Source organism: Chenopodium quinoa, unplaced genomic scaffold (assembly GCF_001683475.1).
Source record: "Chenopodium quinoa cultivar QQ74 unplaced genomic scaffold, ASM168347v1, whole genome shotgun sequence".
Taxonomy (NCBI): Eukaryota; Viridiplantae; Streptophyta; class Magnoliopsida; order Caryophyllales; family Amaranthaceae; genus Chenopodium; species Chenopodium quinoa.
The window spans coordinates 179,680-196,483 of record NW_018743812.1 but is presented as its reverse complement, the minus strand read 5'-3'; the positions used below and the strand labels follow the sequence as shown (position 1 = coordinate 196,483).

The 16,804-nt window shown below is 35.9% G+C and overlaps 3 protein-coding genes across 4 annotated transcripts; 2 read left to right on the top strand and 1 right to left on the bottom strand.

The window, feature by feature from the left end:
- Positions 1-406: 406 nt before the first annotated feature.
- LOC110685325 (NAD-dependent malic enzyme 59 kDa isoform, mitochondrial-like) lies at positions 407-4,583 on the top strand. Its single transcript, XM_021861824.1, has 13 exons — positions 407-532; positions 606-689; positions 910-1,016; positions 1,117-1,219; positions 1,990-2,097; positions 2,241-2,306; positions 2,583-2,655; positions 2,738-2,824; positions 2,951-3,005; positions 3,112-3,183; positions 3,705-3,767; positions 3,887-4,001; positions 4,343-4,583. The coding sequence occupies exons 1-13, from the start codon at positions 422-424 to the stop codon at positions 4,412-4,414; spliced, it is 1,116 nt and encodes a 371-aa protein (XP_021717516.1). The 5' UTR covers positions 407-421; the 3' UTR covers positions 4,415-4,583.
- Positions 4,584-6,017: 1,434 nt separating this feature from the next.
- Positions 6,018-10,328, top strand: LOC110685392 ((+)-neomenthol dehydrogenase-like). Its single transcript, XM_021861923.1, is given in 9 exon segments — positions 6,018-6,170; positions 6,270-6,519; positions 6,911-6,979; positions 7,310-7,486; positions 7,571-7,948; positions 9,100-9,242; positions 9,330-9,394; positions 9,397-9,578; positions 9,712-10,328. Coding segments are annotated over 9 exon segments (1,383 nt in total). The 5' UTR covers positions 6,018-6,135; the 3' UTR covers positions 9,796-10,328.
- A 487-nt stretch (positions 10,329-10,815) lies between these two features.
- LOC110685324 (putative threonine aspartase) lies at positions 10,816-16,748 on the bottom strand. Of its 2 annotated transcripts, XM_021861822.1 has the most exons (11): positions 16,446-16,741; positions 16,025-16,075; positions 15,240-15,360; positions 15,052-15,136; positions 14,400-14,481; positions 14,173-14,296; positions 13,967-14,100; positions 12,674-12,837; positions 11,945-12,068; positions 11,716-11,820; positions 10,816-11,071 (listed from the first exon to the last, which is right to left on the bottom strand). In XM_021861822.1, exons 1-11 carry the CDS (start codon positions 16,653-16,655, stop codon positions 10,985-10,987), a joined length of 1,287 nt encoding a protein of 428 aa, XP_021717514.1. In that variant the 5' UTR covers positions 16,656-16,741; the 3' UTR covers positions 10,816-10,984. The 2 variants fall into 2 exon arrangements, with proteins under 2 accessions (XP_021717514.1, XP_021717513.1); XM_021861821.1 differs by having other exon boundaries at positions 13,967-14,296; positions 16,446-16,748.
- Positions 16,749-16,804: the final 56 nt, after the last annotated feature.

The following is a 16,804-nucleotide window of genomic DNA, read 5'->3' as shown; positions in this document are numbered from 1 at the left end:
CTCTCTGTAAGTAATAACCAATAGACTCTGTGCTCTATGATCTTCTTTATATAGATATTATGTTGCATGCAGTGTCTACTTTGTTCTCAGTTATTATCTGCTGGGAAGTTCAGTGGTATAGTGTTCTGATGTGTTTTTGCAATGTTACACAAATTATTTCTCAATATTATATTTTGGAATACTGATGTATTACTTCTTTGGTAAAGTTTATGGAGTACATGACAACACATATGCAGCTAATAGTCACTTACCTAGTGAATACCTGGGACTTTTGGTCTTGTAGAATTGCCCTCCTTACTGAATGATTTGTTCTATCTCTTTAATAAATATCATTGGACATTTGAATTTTTAATTGTTCGAAATCTGTGTCAGACCACTGCTTTCTAATTTTTAACTGTATTCTAACAATTGATCTCCTTGTATGGTAGACTTAGGACTCAGACAACCTAGGCTAGAAGGGGAAGAATATCTCTCCATAGTTGATGAATTTGTGGAAGCTGTTCATACACGTTGGCCCAAGGCTGTTGTGCAGGTCTGTTCTTTCAAGACTTAATGCAACTATTAAAATTTTATGCTGGTAACTTATTGTTGATATATTTGGACAGTTTGAGGACTTCCAAATGAAATGGGCTTTTGAAACACTGCAAAGATATCGCAAAAGGTTGTGCATGTTCAATGATGACATTCAGGTAAATTCTTCGGTGATATTGCTATGTAATTTTAGTTTTGTAGTCAAAATGAGATATACCCTCCCTTAGCTAGGGGCTTTGTGATTTGTCAATTGTGAGAGGCATTGGGGTACAATTGTATTATGCAAAAGCAAGGATGATGTGCACTACATTTGAAGTCTATATGTTATATCTGTAAAATACATGAAGCTCTAATTATGCTGTTGCTACCTTTTTGCAGGGAACTGCAGGTGTTGCTTTGGCTGGGTTATTGGGTGCTGTGAGAGCACAAGGCCGTCCATTGACTGACTTTATAAAACAGAAAATAGTTGTGGTTGGAGCTGGGAGGTAAAAATGTGATATTGCATTTCTATAATACAGGACTGATCATTTATTGTTTTAGAACTTTTAGCCTTTTAGGTAGTAATATTTGCAATGATGTATTCAGTGCAGGAATTGGTGTCCTTAATATGGCAGTGCAGGCAGTTTCCAGGATGGCTGGGGCAAATGGGCTCCCATCTGATCATCAATTTTACCTAATAGATAAAGATGTAAGTTTTTTTCACTTGCCTGATGCAGGATATATCTCATTGCAAATATTGTGTCTGCAAAATAATTGCAATTGTTTGGCTAAAATTATGTACCTGCATCCTTTCAACCCTACACCCCCACCCCCATACTTTTGGGCCATTTTGGGGACACAAGCTGACCAAGTGCTAAGCTAGTCAAGAATAAAATAGACATTGCAATTGTATAATTAACATTATCTACCTGTCCCCCCCCCCCCCCCCCCTCCCTCTCTCCCATCCACAAGCCTTGTCAGCAGTATTGTCAATAGTATAGTTTGCAATTTGGATTTCTGAATTCATCTAGCATTCATATGAATGACCTGTGCTCCCTGCATTTATCTATTAATTTTCTTACTGCAGGCACCAGATATCTGTTGATATCTTTATTAGTGCAATTGTGCAAAGGTGAAATTTTTTTACCTTTTGTGGGTGGGGAAAATGGCCTTTCGTGGGTGGGGAATGTTTCAATGGCTGACATTTTTTTTTTTATTTTTTTTTTAATTTGTATTTCTATACTCCACAAATTTCCGTTGTGCTTGCAGCTAGACTTCCCATGTACTATGCTGATCTCTATTTGCGAAAATCTATTCCAGTTTTCCACCTGGACATTGCTTACCACCAATATGCTTAATAGTTTCATGTTTTCTTTTGTCTCTGAATAATTCTCAAGTGATGGTAGAAATTTCAGTGAAGGGCAATGTTAAATGAGCACTCTGTACCATTCTGCTTGATTGTAATTCTATACATTGCAGGGGCTAGTAACGAAAGAGAGAAAGAATTTAGACCCATCTGCTGCACCCTTCGCAAAATATCCAGAAGAAACCAAGGGGCTTATGGAAGGAGCTAATCTAGCTGAAGTGGTAAATCTTGTTTTCATGCTTTTCAGAAATATCACTTTGTAAATTCTGCTGCAATAAGAAACACAGGAAGTTAGCTATGAATTGAAGCCTTCATGTGCTTCCATATCTTCTAGATACATTGATTTCGAACACTTAAATTTCAGGTTAGAAAGGTTAAACCAGATGTGCTTCTTGGTTTGTCTGGAGTTGGTGGCATCTTCAATGAAGAGGTGAGCCTATCATAAGGTCTTTTGAATTTTGTAGTAGGACTGAAGTGGAGTAATGAGTCAATGGAAAATTCCTTCTGATCTCATCTTATTTATCATGAGATGTGAAAGGATCGAAAAACACATCTCTGAGATGGTTCCTGAGATATTATTGTTTTCATGTTGGAAACAAATGTGATGCAAGATGTCTTTTAGTTGCATTATGAAACTCAGTGGGTTTCCTAGACCTCGAGGCACTTTCTGTATCAAGCCTTGACTTATTTATAATTCTTGACTCAGGTGCTGAAGGCCATGCGAGAATCAGACTGCCCTAGACCTGCTATATTTGCCATGTCAAACCCTACGATGAATGGTTGGTCCTTTCCACCCATGTCCCTGCTGCATTTTTATATTTTATTTTATAAAAAGTGTCTAAAACTTTTTTCAATGAACAGCTGAATGTACTCCTGCCGATGCTTTCAAGTATGCCGGAGAACACATTGTTTTTGCAGGTGGAAGTCCCTTCCAGAATGTAGACCTTGGTACGCATGGTTCAGCCATTTGCATTTTTTTTGATATGTTGGTTTACTCTACATGAAAATTTTATTTTCTTTGTATTGGACTGTTATGCTGTGTTTGACTGTAGTTGCTGCCATCTGTGATTGCAGGGAATGGAAAAGTAGGTCATGTCAATCAAGCGAATAACATGTACCTGTTTCCTGGGTGTGTGACTGTGATTCATCTTTAGTTTCTTATGATACATAAATTTGACCTATGAGACTGCAAGCTGCTCAATGAGATATTTATTGAACTTTTGCATATAATTCAGGATTGGATTGGGAGCATTGCTTTCAGGTGCTCGCTTAATAACTGACAACATGTTGCAAGCTGCTGCTGAATGGTAAATGAATAAACATATCATTCTTTCAACAAGTAAAATGGCATCTTTCCTAAGCTAAGTCAGACCGCTAGTGCTCCCTTCTTAAAAAGTTTGTGCTTTATGGTCCACATTCATCAGGCAATACTTAAGCAAATAGTGTTCCAAGTTCTGCTGTTCTATGTGTCATAAATACAAGTATATAACCTCTACATTACGGCAACTCACCCACCCTGCCACGATTTCACCCCTGCAAAATTATGGATTTTTTATGCTGAATAGTGTTCCCAATATCAGGTCTTTGTTCCCTTGACTTCATTTGCTCTCCACTGGTCAGCTAAAGAATCTCAATACCCTTTTATTTGTCTTGCAAGACAGGGAATAACTCTTATCAATTGTGTTAGTACTTGATTATGTTGCTAGGCTGCTCAAAATCCATGGCATATGCTTGATATGAAGCGTGCATAATTGGTATTGCTGAAGAGGTTAGCATGATCGTTAGCATAGTTAGTCTCACTACATGTTAATTGTTGGTTTTTCTGCAGTCTTGCTATCTACATGTCGGACGAGGAAATAAGCAAGGGTGTTTTGTATCCATCAATTGGAAGGTTAGCACCTCATTTGCTTAGAGCTTCATTCCCCGCACCCCAAAACATTACGATTGTTTATCGTCTGTAGAAATACAATGTATGACATTTAACGGTCTAACCAATGTTATTAAATTCAGTATACGAGAAATTACAGCAGAAGTTGGAACTGCTGTACTGCGAGCAGCAATTGCTGAAGACCTAGCTGAAGGACATGGTGAAGTGGGGCGGAAAGAACTCAGGTGTATGTCAGAGGTAAGATTATCACTTGCTACTTATCAGCAACTATACCAGCTGAACCTGTATAGTATTTCCTCTTGGATTTCTTGGGGAGGCTCCCTGTCTTCCCTCTGCTTAGCTTTTCCTTTTCTTTTTTTGTAGTTCAGTTACCAAATTATCTCTCTTTTCAATTCTACTTTTAAATGAAATGGATGCATGAGAAACATAATTTAATGTTTAGTGGTAGGATTTTTTTGGTCATCTCAACATATATCATATGCCAAAAAAAAAAAAAAAGGAACCTCTCTCCTGAAAATTACATAATGTGTTTGCCAATCATTACTGCTGCCATTGTAACTGGTATTGATCAAATGCAGGAAGAGACTGCGGAATATGTCAGACGGAATATGTGGTTTCCCATCTACAGCCCTCTTGTACACGAGAAGTGAGGCCACAACGATCAGCCCCTTCATCTGCTATATCAGTTGGACAGTCCGTTCTGGCTGAAAACTGTAAAACTGTCTCAGAAGACAGTATTGTTGCAAATTGGAACAGAAAAAATGTAGAATCATAGAAATGGGGAGTTGTGAAATTTTTTGCCATCTTCATCTGTTTGAACTGAAACTGTTTGAAACTAGGATCCTCCCTTGTATAGAATTATATCTTCAGGTTGGGTCCATTTTACTTGAAATCATTTGTATGCAGATGCAGTGCATTGTAGCTTCCAACTGATTCTTGCTTTGCTTTTTAACTGACTATTATACATTAACACTTAATATATTTTCGGTACTTCGGTAGGATATATATGGTATTATGGGGTGTTTAGAGTCTGTGTATGGATCTGTGTTTATCATTCAGGTGAAATGTGATGGAATGCTGATGATTTATTTTAACTATTTTTCGAGTACTTCTCAAGTAGGCAAGCACTCACTCAACCCTACAACAAAGGCCACATTTTTATTTAAAAAGGTCATCTCAAATTAATTGGCTCAGGTAATGTGATTGGTAAAGGACTATATGGTATCATGGTATGTTAGCTCCTAACCAGCGAACCTCGATTTATATCAAAAGATGGCTATGCAAAGAATCAAGCTTGTTGTAAATATGAATTGAATGATTCATTACTCGAATATGACCTAGATCACCAAATTAGATGACTAAATTGAATATCTATATTCGACAACAGTAACTAGATTAATTAAGAATCATTGTTTTGTGTTTCTCACTCTTGTCCTTTTCTTTTATTCCTTCTCCTTATTTATTTTTTGTGAGCACCAACTAAGCAAGAAGAACACTACGTGTAAAACTCATCACCAAGTACTAAGGCAGACAATTCGGATATCACTTCTTGGATTTGGTAGGTAATACTAGAACAACCTCAACCAATAAAAAAGTAGTGATGTGAAAGAACTTGAAATCCCTACACACTTGTTTGTTACTATTTTCTAGAGAGTTAGAAACTAATTCCTACTCCCTCCATCCCTTTATTTTTGCCCCATTGTCATTTTTTGGGTCAAACTTTAAAAATTTTGACCATAATTTACCGTTAATCTATATAAGATAATATAGTCATGAGTGGTCTTGTTAGATTTGTCTCATTGTATATTTTATTAATATCATGTTTTTATAATTTTAACGTATATGGAAATAAAGATATAGAAGTTTTAAAACGCGTCTTAGAGACCGCGCACAGTCAAATGGGGCAAAAAATTGGGACAGAGAGAGTACTAATTTAGGATTCTTGACTATTTCATTTGATTGCATAAATCAACTAATGAACAATTGGTGTATTATATACAACAAATTTTACCATCCCAAATCAAGACTTTGTTATGTGATTTAAAGTGAGCATGCGAATGGCACATTCACAAAATCACACTATTACTCAATATAAACTTGTTTTAATTAACTAATAAAAGACAACAAAAAATAAAATGTAAACTATATGTATACCCGAGTGTATAAAAAAAAATTACCCTTGATTAAAAGTGCTAAGCATCCTTTAAAATGAATAAGAGCCCACAGTATTGACAATTGTCATGAAAACGACAGTTATAGTCACATTATTGGCCACCCCAATATCCATAGTCCATCCAATACCAAACCTAAGGCAATATTAGAGACCTCAGACCTTTAACACAGCAACACTATTTTGTTCAGGAAAAAAAAAATGGCTGAACCATCCAACTTTCTGGCTGAAAAAAGGTCCTGGCCTCTATATTTTCTTTGTTGATTACATTTGCTAATAAATTATTCTTTTATCTTGTATAATTTATAATCTGGATTTGTTGGTGGATTATGCAGATATGCAGTGGTAACAGGAGCAAACAAAGGAATAGGGCTAGAAATATGCAGACAGCTTGCTTCCCAAGGAGTTGTTGTACTTCTAACATCAAGAGATGGAAAGAAAGGATTAGAAGCCCTTAATGATCTCATTAAATCCGAAATAAGCGCCGATAATCTTCTTTATCATCAGCTTGATGTTACTGATACCATGAGTATTGCTACTCTTACTGGTTTCATCAATTCCAAATTTGGCAAGCTTGATATACTGGTAATATTGACTTACTTGTTTATGTTAATTTCAATACGTATTTCAACTATTTAGGATAAGGTTGCGTACCTCTGATCTCTATAGACCCTGTAAGTTGATGTATGTGTGCTTTTTATAGAGGTAACTCAAGTAATTAATTAGCACAATATATTAGATCTATTATATTAATACGAGGTGGTATTATTGGATAATGAAAACCTTTTTAATTTCAATACGTATTTCAAACTATTTAGGACAAGGTTGCGTACCTCTGATCTCTATAGACCCTGTAAGTCGATGTATGTGTGCTTTTTATAGAGGTAACTCAGTAATTAATTAGCACAATATATTAGATCTATTATATTAATACGAGGTGGCATTGTTGGATAATGAAAACCTTTGGCATTTGTAGGTGAACAATGCTGGGACTAATGGAATTAAGGCTGACTTTGATGCTTTAAAAGCAGCAGGTTTTGGCACTGTAAGTATTCTCTGAGATAGGATTTTCTCTTTGTTTTAGAATGGATTAGGGATTATTTATGTTCAATAACACCCCTTTCCGGTAAAAGATCAAGTCTTGGAAATGATCGTCTCAAATTAACTTATTGTGAGACACGTGTACGTGTAACTAAATATAACCCTTGAAAAAGTAAATAAACGTCATCCATGACACTGAAAATTACCCTATTCTCACAATAAGTCGTGTAAGATCATCTCATACAAGACTTTGCCACCAATAAAAAAGTTACCTAGAAAGTTTTTTTATGATTGCGGTGATGTTTTTGATAACCGAAGTAATGTAATAATGTAGCCAGGAGCAAAGTTCAATTATGCTGAGATGATGACACAGACATATGAACTCGCAAAAGATTGCTTAGAAACAAACTACTATGGAGTAAAGAGAACCACTGAAGCTTTGCTTCCTCTCCTCGAGTTATCGGACTCACCAAGGATCGTCAATGTTTCCTCTGCTATGGGGAAGTTAAAGGTATAGATTTCTTTTTTGCATATAAAACATCATCTGCTGAGTAAAATATTCATCGATTAACTCGTACTTTTCTTTTTCACTCAGAATATACCAAATGAGAGAATCAAAGGAGTCTTAGGTGATGCTGATAACCTTACAGAAGAACAAGTAGACGATCTTCTGAACGAGTTACTGAGAGACTTTAAAGATGGTACATTCAAAGAGAAGGGCTGGCCTTCTACAATGGCAGCCTATATAGTGTCAAAGGCGGCTTTGAACGCATATACAAGAATATTGGCTAAGAAATACCCGTCAATCATTATCAACTGTGTTTGTCCTGGCTTTGTTAAGACAGATATCAACGGAAACTTGGGACATTTAACAGTTGAAGAAGGCGGTGCAAGTCCGGTGAGATTAGCATTGGTGCCTCATGGTTCGCCTTCTGGTCTTTTCTTTGTAAGAAATGAAGTTTCTTCATATGAATAAACGAATTACATGTTCAAATTCAAATCGATTTCAGATCAAGTGTTTGTTACCATTGGAACTCATTGATCACACTAGTACAAAATGTATGTACACTACAACAAGTGCATGAATATTTCACATGACTTATTACTCGAATATGATCTGGATCAAGATGACAAACTCGAATTGAAATCTAACTTTTGCTACCTATAATTGACATTCAAAAGCAATAGAAATTAAATTTATTGAGTACTGCTGTTTTGTAACTTTTGTTTGTCTGTCTTTTTCTTTTATTCCCTCTCTTATTACTCTATCCGTTTCATACTTTCGGTCGTTTCATAATAATTGTAACACTACTATATTTGGCAAAGACTCACCATTATTTTATAATTTCTTTCCCACTAATCTCACTTTCACAAATATTTTATTACTTTTCTTTCTTACTAACCCCACTTATACTACAATTTTTTTTTTTTTAATTTTTTAATTTTTAATTTTTATTATTATGTTATTATTATTTCTCTCTCCTATCAACCATTATATTATAAAAAAAATCTTCTTTTAGGCTCCATCCTATAAATTTTCTTAAACTTTGTGAACACCCTAGTAGTCGATTTGTACTTGTATATTACTTCTTGATTTGGTAGGTAATACTAGAAAAACCCGAAAAAAAAAAAAAAAAAGAGTTGTGGTCAACGACTTTTCACAAAAGAGAAAAAAAAGTTGCGATGATTTGTCAAAAACACAAGAAAAACTTTGTGATATGGTAGAACTTGGAATCTCTATATTTGTTTCTTACCTAATATTTATTCAGAGAATCGAAACTAATTCCCACTTATTTAAGGACTTCTTGAATATTTTAATTTTATTTGTTTTTTATACTGTAAGAAGAAGACCCTTGATCAGATTTCAATCATCATTTCAATTTGATTGTAGATAACATCAACTTAATTGTACACAACGCCTGAGCCAATTAGCGACCGTGCTTGTATTGTATACAATGGTACTATCCAAAATCAAGAACTTTATGCAATCTAAAGTGACTTTATGAATACTACAATAAGGAAAAATTGAGCCTCAACTATATAGTATATCGGTATAATAAAAAAATGGCGTTGTAAATAGAGATAGAAAGAGTCCATATTATTAATATGTAACGGCAATTATAGTCAAATTATTGGCCCCCCAATATCCATCAAATACCAAACATAAGGCAGAATAAAACTCAATATAAAGAGACCCAACACAGCAACACTAATCCTGTTCAGGGGAAAAAAATGGCTGAACCATTCAACTTTCTTGCTGAAAAAAGGTCCTCTAAATTTTTCTTTGTTACTTACATTTGCTAATGAATCATTTGTCTGGATTTATATTCTGGGTTTGTTTGTGGATTATGCAGATATGCAGTGGTAACAGGAGCAAACAAAGGAATAGGGCTAGAAATATGCAAACAGCTTGCTTCCCAAGAGTTGTTGTACTTCTAACATCAAGAGATGGAAAGAAAGGTTTGGAAGCCCTTAATGATCTCATTAAATCCGGAATTAGCGCCGATAATCTTCTTTTTCATCAGCTTGATGTTACTGATGCCATGAGTATTGCTACTCTTACTGGTTTCATCAACTCCAAATTTGGCAAGCTTGATATACTGGTACTATTGACTTAATTACATGTTTATGTTAGTTTTAATACGTATTTCAAATATTTAGGATAAGGTTGCGTACATCTGATCTCTATAGACCTTGTAAGTCGATGTATGCTCTTTTTAATTGTTTTAATCGTAGGTGAACAATGCTGGGACTAGTGGATTTAAGGCTGACTTTGATGCTTTAAAAGCAGCAGGTTTTGGAACAGTAAGTATTCTCTGAGCAAGTACTGTTTCTTTGTTTAATAACCCCTGTTTCCAGTGAAAGAGCAAATCTTGGAACTGATCATCTTAAACCAACTTATTGTGAAACACGGAGTAACTAAGGGTAACCCTTAAATTAGAAGTAATCTCTAAAGTGATAGTTCATTCAAAGAGAAGGGCTGGCCTTCTTTTATGACAGCCTATATACTGTCAAAGGCAGCTTTGAATGCATATACACAATTATTGGCCAAGAAATACCCGTCAATCATCATCAACTGCGTTTTCCCTGGCTATGTTAGTACAGATATCAATGGAAACACGGGATATTTAACAGTTGAAGAAGGGGGCGCGAGTCCAGTGAGATTAGCATTGCTTCCCCATGGTTCACCTTCTGGTCTTTTCTTTTTAAGAAATGAAGTTTCTTCATATGAATAAAAGGAATTACATATTCATAACTGATTTCTGATGAAATGGTTGTTAGTTTGTTACCACTGGAATTCTACAAAAATGAATGTAAACCATAACAAATGTATGCATATTTAATATTTTACATTACAGATCTGCAAGTTTTCCATTCAAGCTTATCCCACAACAGCTTTTGGCATGCTGTCTTGTAACTTTGTGATACTTGCTTGTAAATTTTGTCTGACTGCAAACATAACAGTCTATATGTTGTTTACACAGGTAATTAATCAAGGAAACTAATAAGAACACCCTTATTTCTGTTCTTTCATGGCAGTGTAAGGATTGGGTCTAAACAACACAAACCATGGTTTGGTGCACCTAGCAACACCTCCTTTGACTAATAGCCAATTTAACATGAACTAAGGTAAATGGTGCAATAAGTGTCACAAATGACACCCTACAACCCCTTCTCTAGTGGATTTTAGGGTCGCTAGTGTAATTAATGACACATGTTGTTCGCCATAGTTCATGTTGTTTTGGCTATTAGTAAAAGGTAATGTTGGGTGCACCAAGTCGTAGATTGTGCTTTTAAGGCCAATTTTGCCTAAATTGAATGATTTCATACGGAGTACAATAGTTGAATGACTGTATAATGAATTGATCCAATTCGCATTTTTCCATAGGTTTACTGGTACATTGTCCCTGGTTCTCATTGTTTAATAGTGATCACACTTTGACCAAAAATATTAAAGTCACAGACTACGGAAGAGAATGTAAAGAAATGGAGACTGAAAACTGAAACTTCAGCTTCCAATTGTAACATTGATTCTGGCTTCAAAGTGGTCTATCCCTTTCATGGTCTGCAATTTCTTGTTCCGTAAAATTGAAACCTGCATGAAGCAAATTATGAAGTAAATTTTGCAAGAACCTGCATGAACCTACCATGAAGTAAAAATGCTACGCAGCAATTTTCATTTCTTGCCAATAATGAATAATTGAATCCTGCTATCTTTTTCACTAGCTATATAACCATGAAGCATGTAACTGCTTTGAACAGTGGCAGATCATTGGTCAAGGGTTGATAACAAGTAGACAGTCGGACTATAGGAAAATTATCACTAAAAGTAGGTATATCTATAATATATTTTTTTTTGAGGAAACGGTATATCTAATACTATCTTCAACTGTTCTGGGCCTTAGACAATCAATTATCAATGTACATCACCTAAGGAAATCCAGGAAAAGGTAGAAAACAAGTAGCTCACCCAAACTCCCCAATCCCAGGCCCTGCCCTTGGATCAGACGAAGAATATATGTGATATAGGTGAAGCCATGAAGGAATTACACAACACAACACTCAAAGCTAAAATGGGTTATATCAAAGTAGCAGAAGGATCAATCAAACCACTACACAATAGGTTACATTAACCTATCAGAGACTTTCGCATCACATTTAAATGCGGCATTAAAATGGAAAATTATGCATAAGCAGCTGTATGCCATGCCAAAAAAAAAAAAAAAAAAAAAAAGATACCTTTGGCTTTGCCAATGAGCTTCCAAAGTATCCTATCCCAAATGACTGTGATGAATATCCAGCAGCAATCTCCACTGCTTTCAGCTCTGGTGTATTATTAGGACCCTGGAACAGTTATATCAAAACAGTTTAAAGACATAAAAACAATTCAATAGGAGGAAAAGAACAACTATAAGAACTAAAACAAGTTCCAAAAGGGAAGGATTTGGCCTCTGGCTCAGGTAGTTACCACCAAAGGAGCATCAGCTTGGACGAGGAGGATCCCAGCACTGCCATCGGCATCCTGTTGTGTACCAGCCTGAACTACCAAACGAAGAATTTTGATACAAGCAAAAGCCGGACCTGCCTGTGACCTGTTATTAGATGGACCGATTCAATCATCAATTGAGGAATTGGCCCAAGGATGTTATTTTCCCAGAAATTTGATGTGATTTTTTTTTAACAAGGATCATAAATCAAGATAGAATATACTCCAAAAAAGCCACCAATGAGGTGGGCAAGAATAAGCAACACCTAGAGTCTCCAACACAGCAATTATGGGGTGGGATATGATCTGGCACTCAAACTGGCAGTCATAACAATCAAAGTGTGGACCAACTTAAAAAGACTACTTTCACAAGCAACTTTTACTACTTCCCAACAGAAAGTTGTCCAAATTGCTAGCATAAGCCTGTTATTAGGAATAAAGCAGACTAAAATAGAACACAGGCACATCTGGTCTACAAGTAAAATGGCTAGCCAACAATAGTAGTGACATTATTGAAAACAACAATAAAGAAAGAATGAAAGAAAAAGAGCCAACATTTGACCTCTTGAATATGATATATTATTAACCACGCATTAGATTCGATGTGAAAGCAACTGCAAGTCTTCTAGAGAACATACTAAAAGATAACTGCTACATGCTAGCTCATCAATATTCAAGCTATGGACAAAAAAAAAGGTCAAAATATAGTACAATGACAATGACGTGCAGCATTCCCTGGCGGCAAAAGCTCTCATCAAATACTCTCCTGCTCCAGTAGTGCAACAACCTACAAGAAATGGAGCTCCAAAGGGTCCTTTCGAGGATGCCCAACAACCAGAGCCATACATGCCTGCTAATCCTACTCGTCCACTCACCTATAAAGAGAAAAGACCTCAATATCACTTTAATTAAAATATTATTATGTACTATTTATGAAGAAAAAGCAGTAGGAAAGGGAAAAAACATTGCTATTATACTGCTTATAATAAGCAATTAAAAAAAAAAAAAAAAAAAGGGAAGACCAACTGTGAATTCATCCACTCAAGTCAGAAACAAATGATACCTAAATAGTCTTTTTCTTCCATCAAGCAATAGAATATTCCCTATGTGCTATAAAACATATGGAAAATCCAGCTTTTTAGGAGCAACATCAATAAATGAGTTTTCCTTTTCATATGTACTTCTGATTTACAGGCAAATACACACAAAACAACACAACACAGACAGACACATAACACAAGGCATTTAATCAATCTCCTCCTTTTCATAACATGGGGCACCCACACTTCTTGAGGCTGAATTAAAATATTCAATGCACAAGGGGAAATTCTGGGGAAAATCTGGGGAAAATCCTAAGACACACAGATGCACATAAAATAATACACAAGTCAAACCTACACAAGAATGTTGGCATGGGAATGCTGGTACCCAATATTGTGTTCATCAGTTAAAGATCAAATTACAAAGTTACAGACCACGCCATACATTTATAGCTTGATTGTAGCCTCGTAAGAAGAAGCCACATCTCAAGAACTCGGTTCATTATGGAGTTGATAAGGATGGAAAAAATCTTACACTTAGTACTTGTAATCTCTTAATGCTTCACTGTGCCACCAATCAAAAGGTGAGAATCTGGCAGAAACTAGCAGCCTGAGGTTTCAGCTCTATCCTGTCAATTTTATTGAACTTTCCCAACTGTCTCTTTTAGTGTAATTCTTTGATGTAGGAATAATAGGTTCTACATTTGATAGTCTAAATTGTTATACTCACTCACAGCACACCAGGAAAGTGAGAGGTGAAACAAGGAGATCCACACTCAGTATATAGTGCAGCAAACACTAAATGAAGAATAATTCAATTGAATTAGCTACTTTATCATACATTTGTTTCTCTGGTGCAGGAATTTAAGTGGGATCAGGGATGGGATTGAGTAGAACTGAAAAAAGAACCAGCTTAACTGAAGATGGATTGGATGACCGAAAGAAGCAACTCCAAATTCAGTACCTTCATTGCAATACCACCACTGGAGGCTCCAGAGGCAACGTGTCCAACACGATCAATACATATGACTCCAATGGTGTCCATGATGCAGTCTTCTTCTATTGCCCCCAATGTAGAGGACTCAACATCCTCAACCCCTACAAAGGCATCACTAATATAAGCTTCCACATCTAGAGCACAAATCAGTACTGTTTGTAGAAAAGACTTACCATATAATAACTCTTTTTTCTGAGATCTACTGCTAGGAAGTATTGCTCCTATCTGTGTCTTGGCAGCATCAAGCATTGCTTTATACTTGAACCATTGTAATCTGGTTCTTTCAGTCACTAACCACTGTATCCATAAGATGAAAAGTCACGCTATACACAATCCAGAACCAGAGAAAATATCCATTTTTCCGAGATAGAAACTATTTTTAGGTGGTAGAGGGAAGAACCTTTTCAGCCTCTGTTACTGTGTCAGCACAGGTAATGCTCTTTGATTTTGCCCACTTATGAGCACCTTCACCAACTAAGAAGCTGCAAAAAGACCAAATATTAAACATCTCAAAAACAATTCAAATGAGATTAGCCCTTATTGCTCATTATATACAATGTAAAAGACCAGAGACACCTCTACACACTAAACAGCATAAGGGAGACTATTTTTTCTAATTTTGCTAGATGGAGAGGTCTTCTCCAATTCCTTTTTCCATACAGAAGGATCCCCCTTCATATCAAGCCCTTATTGCGATTCTTTCTGTTTCTTCTCTTAAAGACCTTTGAAGCCTTGATGATGGAGTTTGTGGGCATAGACAGCCAATACATATACAATGTGTAAGAATCTTTCAGACAGAGGATATAACTAGAAGCCACATATACAAGTCAAAATAGAGGATGACTTCCTGGCAGTGAACTACCCTATAGTGACCCCATATTCCATACTCTCTATTCGAACCATAGTTGATACCTAATACCAAATGGTCCCGATTAATTAATATTGAAAGCTTGAGTCATGCTCTAGAAATCTTATATGGCCTGCTTATAAACTTCCATACTGGACTGGAGAATACAAGTTCTAATAAAAGAAGACAAGTTGAAAATCATTACGTTGGTGGCATTCGGCCAAGCAATGAAGGTCCCATCTTTTGTTCCTTGATTAAGCAAGCAGCAACTTGGATGGGATTTCGAACACCTGATCTACAAAATAATGGAATGGATGAAAGAATAACAATCAGGAATTAAAAATGAATAAAAAATTGGACAACCTGGAAATGCCGAGTTCAGCATTTAGATACCTGGAACTGCTCCAACCGCAGCAAATGCCCCAGATTCACCATCTATGATGCTAGCATCACATTCAACATGGCCATCCTCTGTCAAATTTGAGCCACGGCCAGCATTTGTGCAGGGATCGTCCTTTAGAAAAGAAAATTAAGTAAATAATGGAAACAAAATGGAATAACCTGATGAATATATGCTTCTCCCATCTAGAAGGAATAACTCAATGAATATATTAGCATTAACATCAGAAACAAAAAGAATTTCTGATATGCTTTTTCCATAAGTTCAAACAACTTCATTAAGTAGACAATCATGTTGAAAAAGGGATATCTACCAAAACAAAAAGTTGGGTCTAAGAATACAGGACTTTGAGATAAATCAAAGTGTTATCAATCTTAACAATGGCATAAAGATGATGAATGAAGGATCTTAATATAATAAGCCCATTATTTCTATGAAAAACAAAGTAATTAACAATCCAATGGATGATCACGGGAAAGCATAGTTTAGAGTGCATTCTATTCACCTGATTTTCACTCATGTAAACTTATCAAAATTATAAATAATACTTTGCACTTGGTAACCTTTATCTGAATTTATTAACCCTTATTTGAACGTATTAGTCCTAATATAAGTGAAAATAAGGTGATCATAAAAGGGCCTCGATGGATTATAACTAGTATTCAATAGTCATTAGATGGTCCCTCCATTAAATAGAACGTTTGGAAAAGGATGCATAGCCACACACTAGAAGAAATCCTCAAAGTGTTTGTGAAAACACAGAAATAAGCAAGATTACCTCCAAAACTCGAATCGCTGCTTCAACTGCATCAACACATATACCAGAATCCTAAGTCGAATTCGAGAAAGAAGAATTAGTTCCAATGGCACTAGCATAGAAAATACTCTGTATTTCACAAGAATCCATTTTCAATAACCCTTTATCCTATAAAATCAAACCCTTGTTCCATAAATCAAAAATCCCAAATCAAACCAATCATGCACTGGCAGATATAACGAAGTGTAAGACTTGAACATGTCACACGATATCATATCCAATTGTTCCCCAAATGAAAAATCATCTCAACATAAAATTATGAATAGAATTCAAAGTTGAAATATAGTAGAAACTAAACCATAGTAAAAGCTAAAAAGAAGCAACATGTTGAATGATGTAAAAGAGGAAGAAAAAAGAAGAGAGAAAGAGGAAGATGTAAAACCATGCGAAGAATGGTAGCAGCGGCAAGGCAAGCTCGATTCATGGCGGATCTGAGAGCCTTCTCGTTGGAAGGAGCATGAAATCCGGCGCCGACATGAACTGCCACGAAAAATGGGGAACTTCCTTCTTCCTTCTCCACTTCCGCCATACTTGCTCTTTGCTCTTTACAGTTTGAGCGCCAGGATTTTGCATCTACTCCTTTCGTAGGCATCGTTGCCCCATTTACCTTTTTGGACCCTTGTTCAGTTGATACTTGTTCCTATGCCCGGGTTTGAAATCATGAATGAAACTAAAATGAATGAATTAATTTGGACTATACATACTTAACATAGTGTACGTGTTCGATTTTTATTCAAAATT

Excerpts from the sequence above, each read along its gene's own strand:
- LOC110685325 (XM_021861824.1), top strand. The coding sequence starts at position 422 with ATGGTAGACTTAGGACTCAGACAACCTAGGCTAGAAGGGGAAGAATAT. Across the intron at positions 690-909 it reads TGTTCAATGATGACATTCAG|GGAACTGCAGGTGTTGCTTT; the intron begins GTAAATTCTTCG and ends ACCTTTTTGCAG. Across the intron at positions 2,098-2,240 it reads GAGCTAATCTAGCTGAAGTG|GTTAGAAAGGTTAAACCAGA; the intron begins GTAAATCTTGTT and ends CTTAAATTTCAG.
- LOC110685324 (XM_021861821.1), bottom strand. The coding sequence starts at position 16,655 with ATGCCTACGAAAGGAGTAGATGCAAAATCCTGGCGCTCAAACTGTAAA. Across the intron at positions 15,137-15,239 it reads TGCGGTTGGAGCAGTTCCAG|GTGTTCGAAATCCCATCCAA; the intron begins GTATCTAAATGC and ends TTTGTAGATCAG. Across the intron at positions 14,482-15,051 it reads CTTGGCCGAATGCCACCAAC|CTTCTTAGTTGGTGAAGGTG; the intron begins GTAATGATTTTC and ends GTCTTTTTGCAG.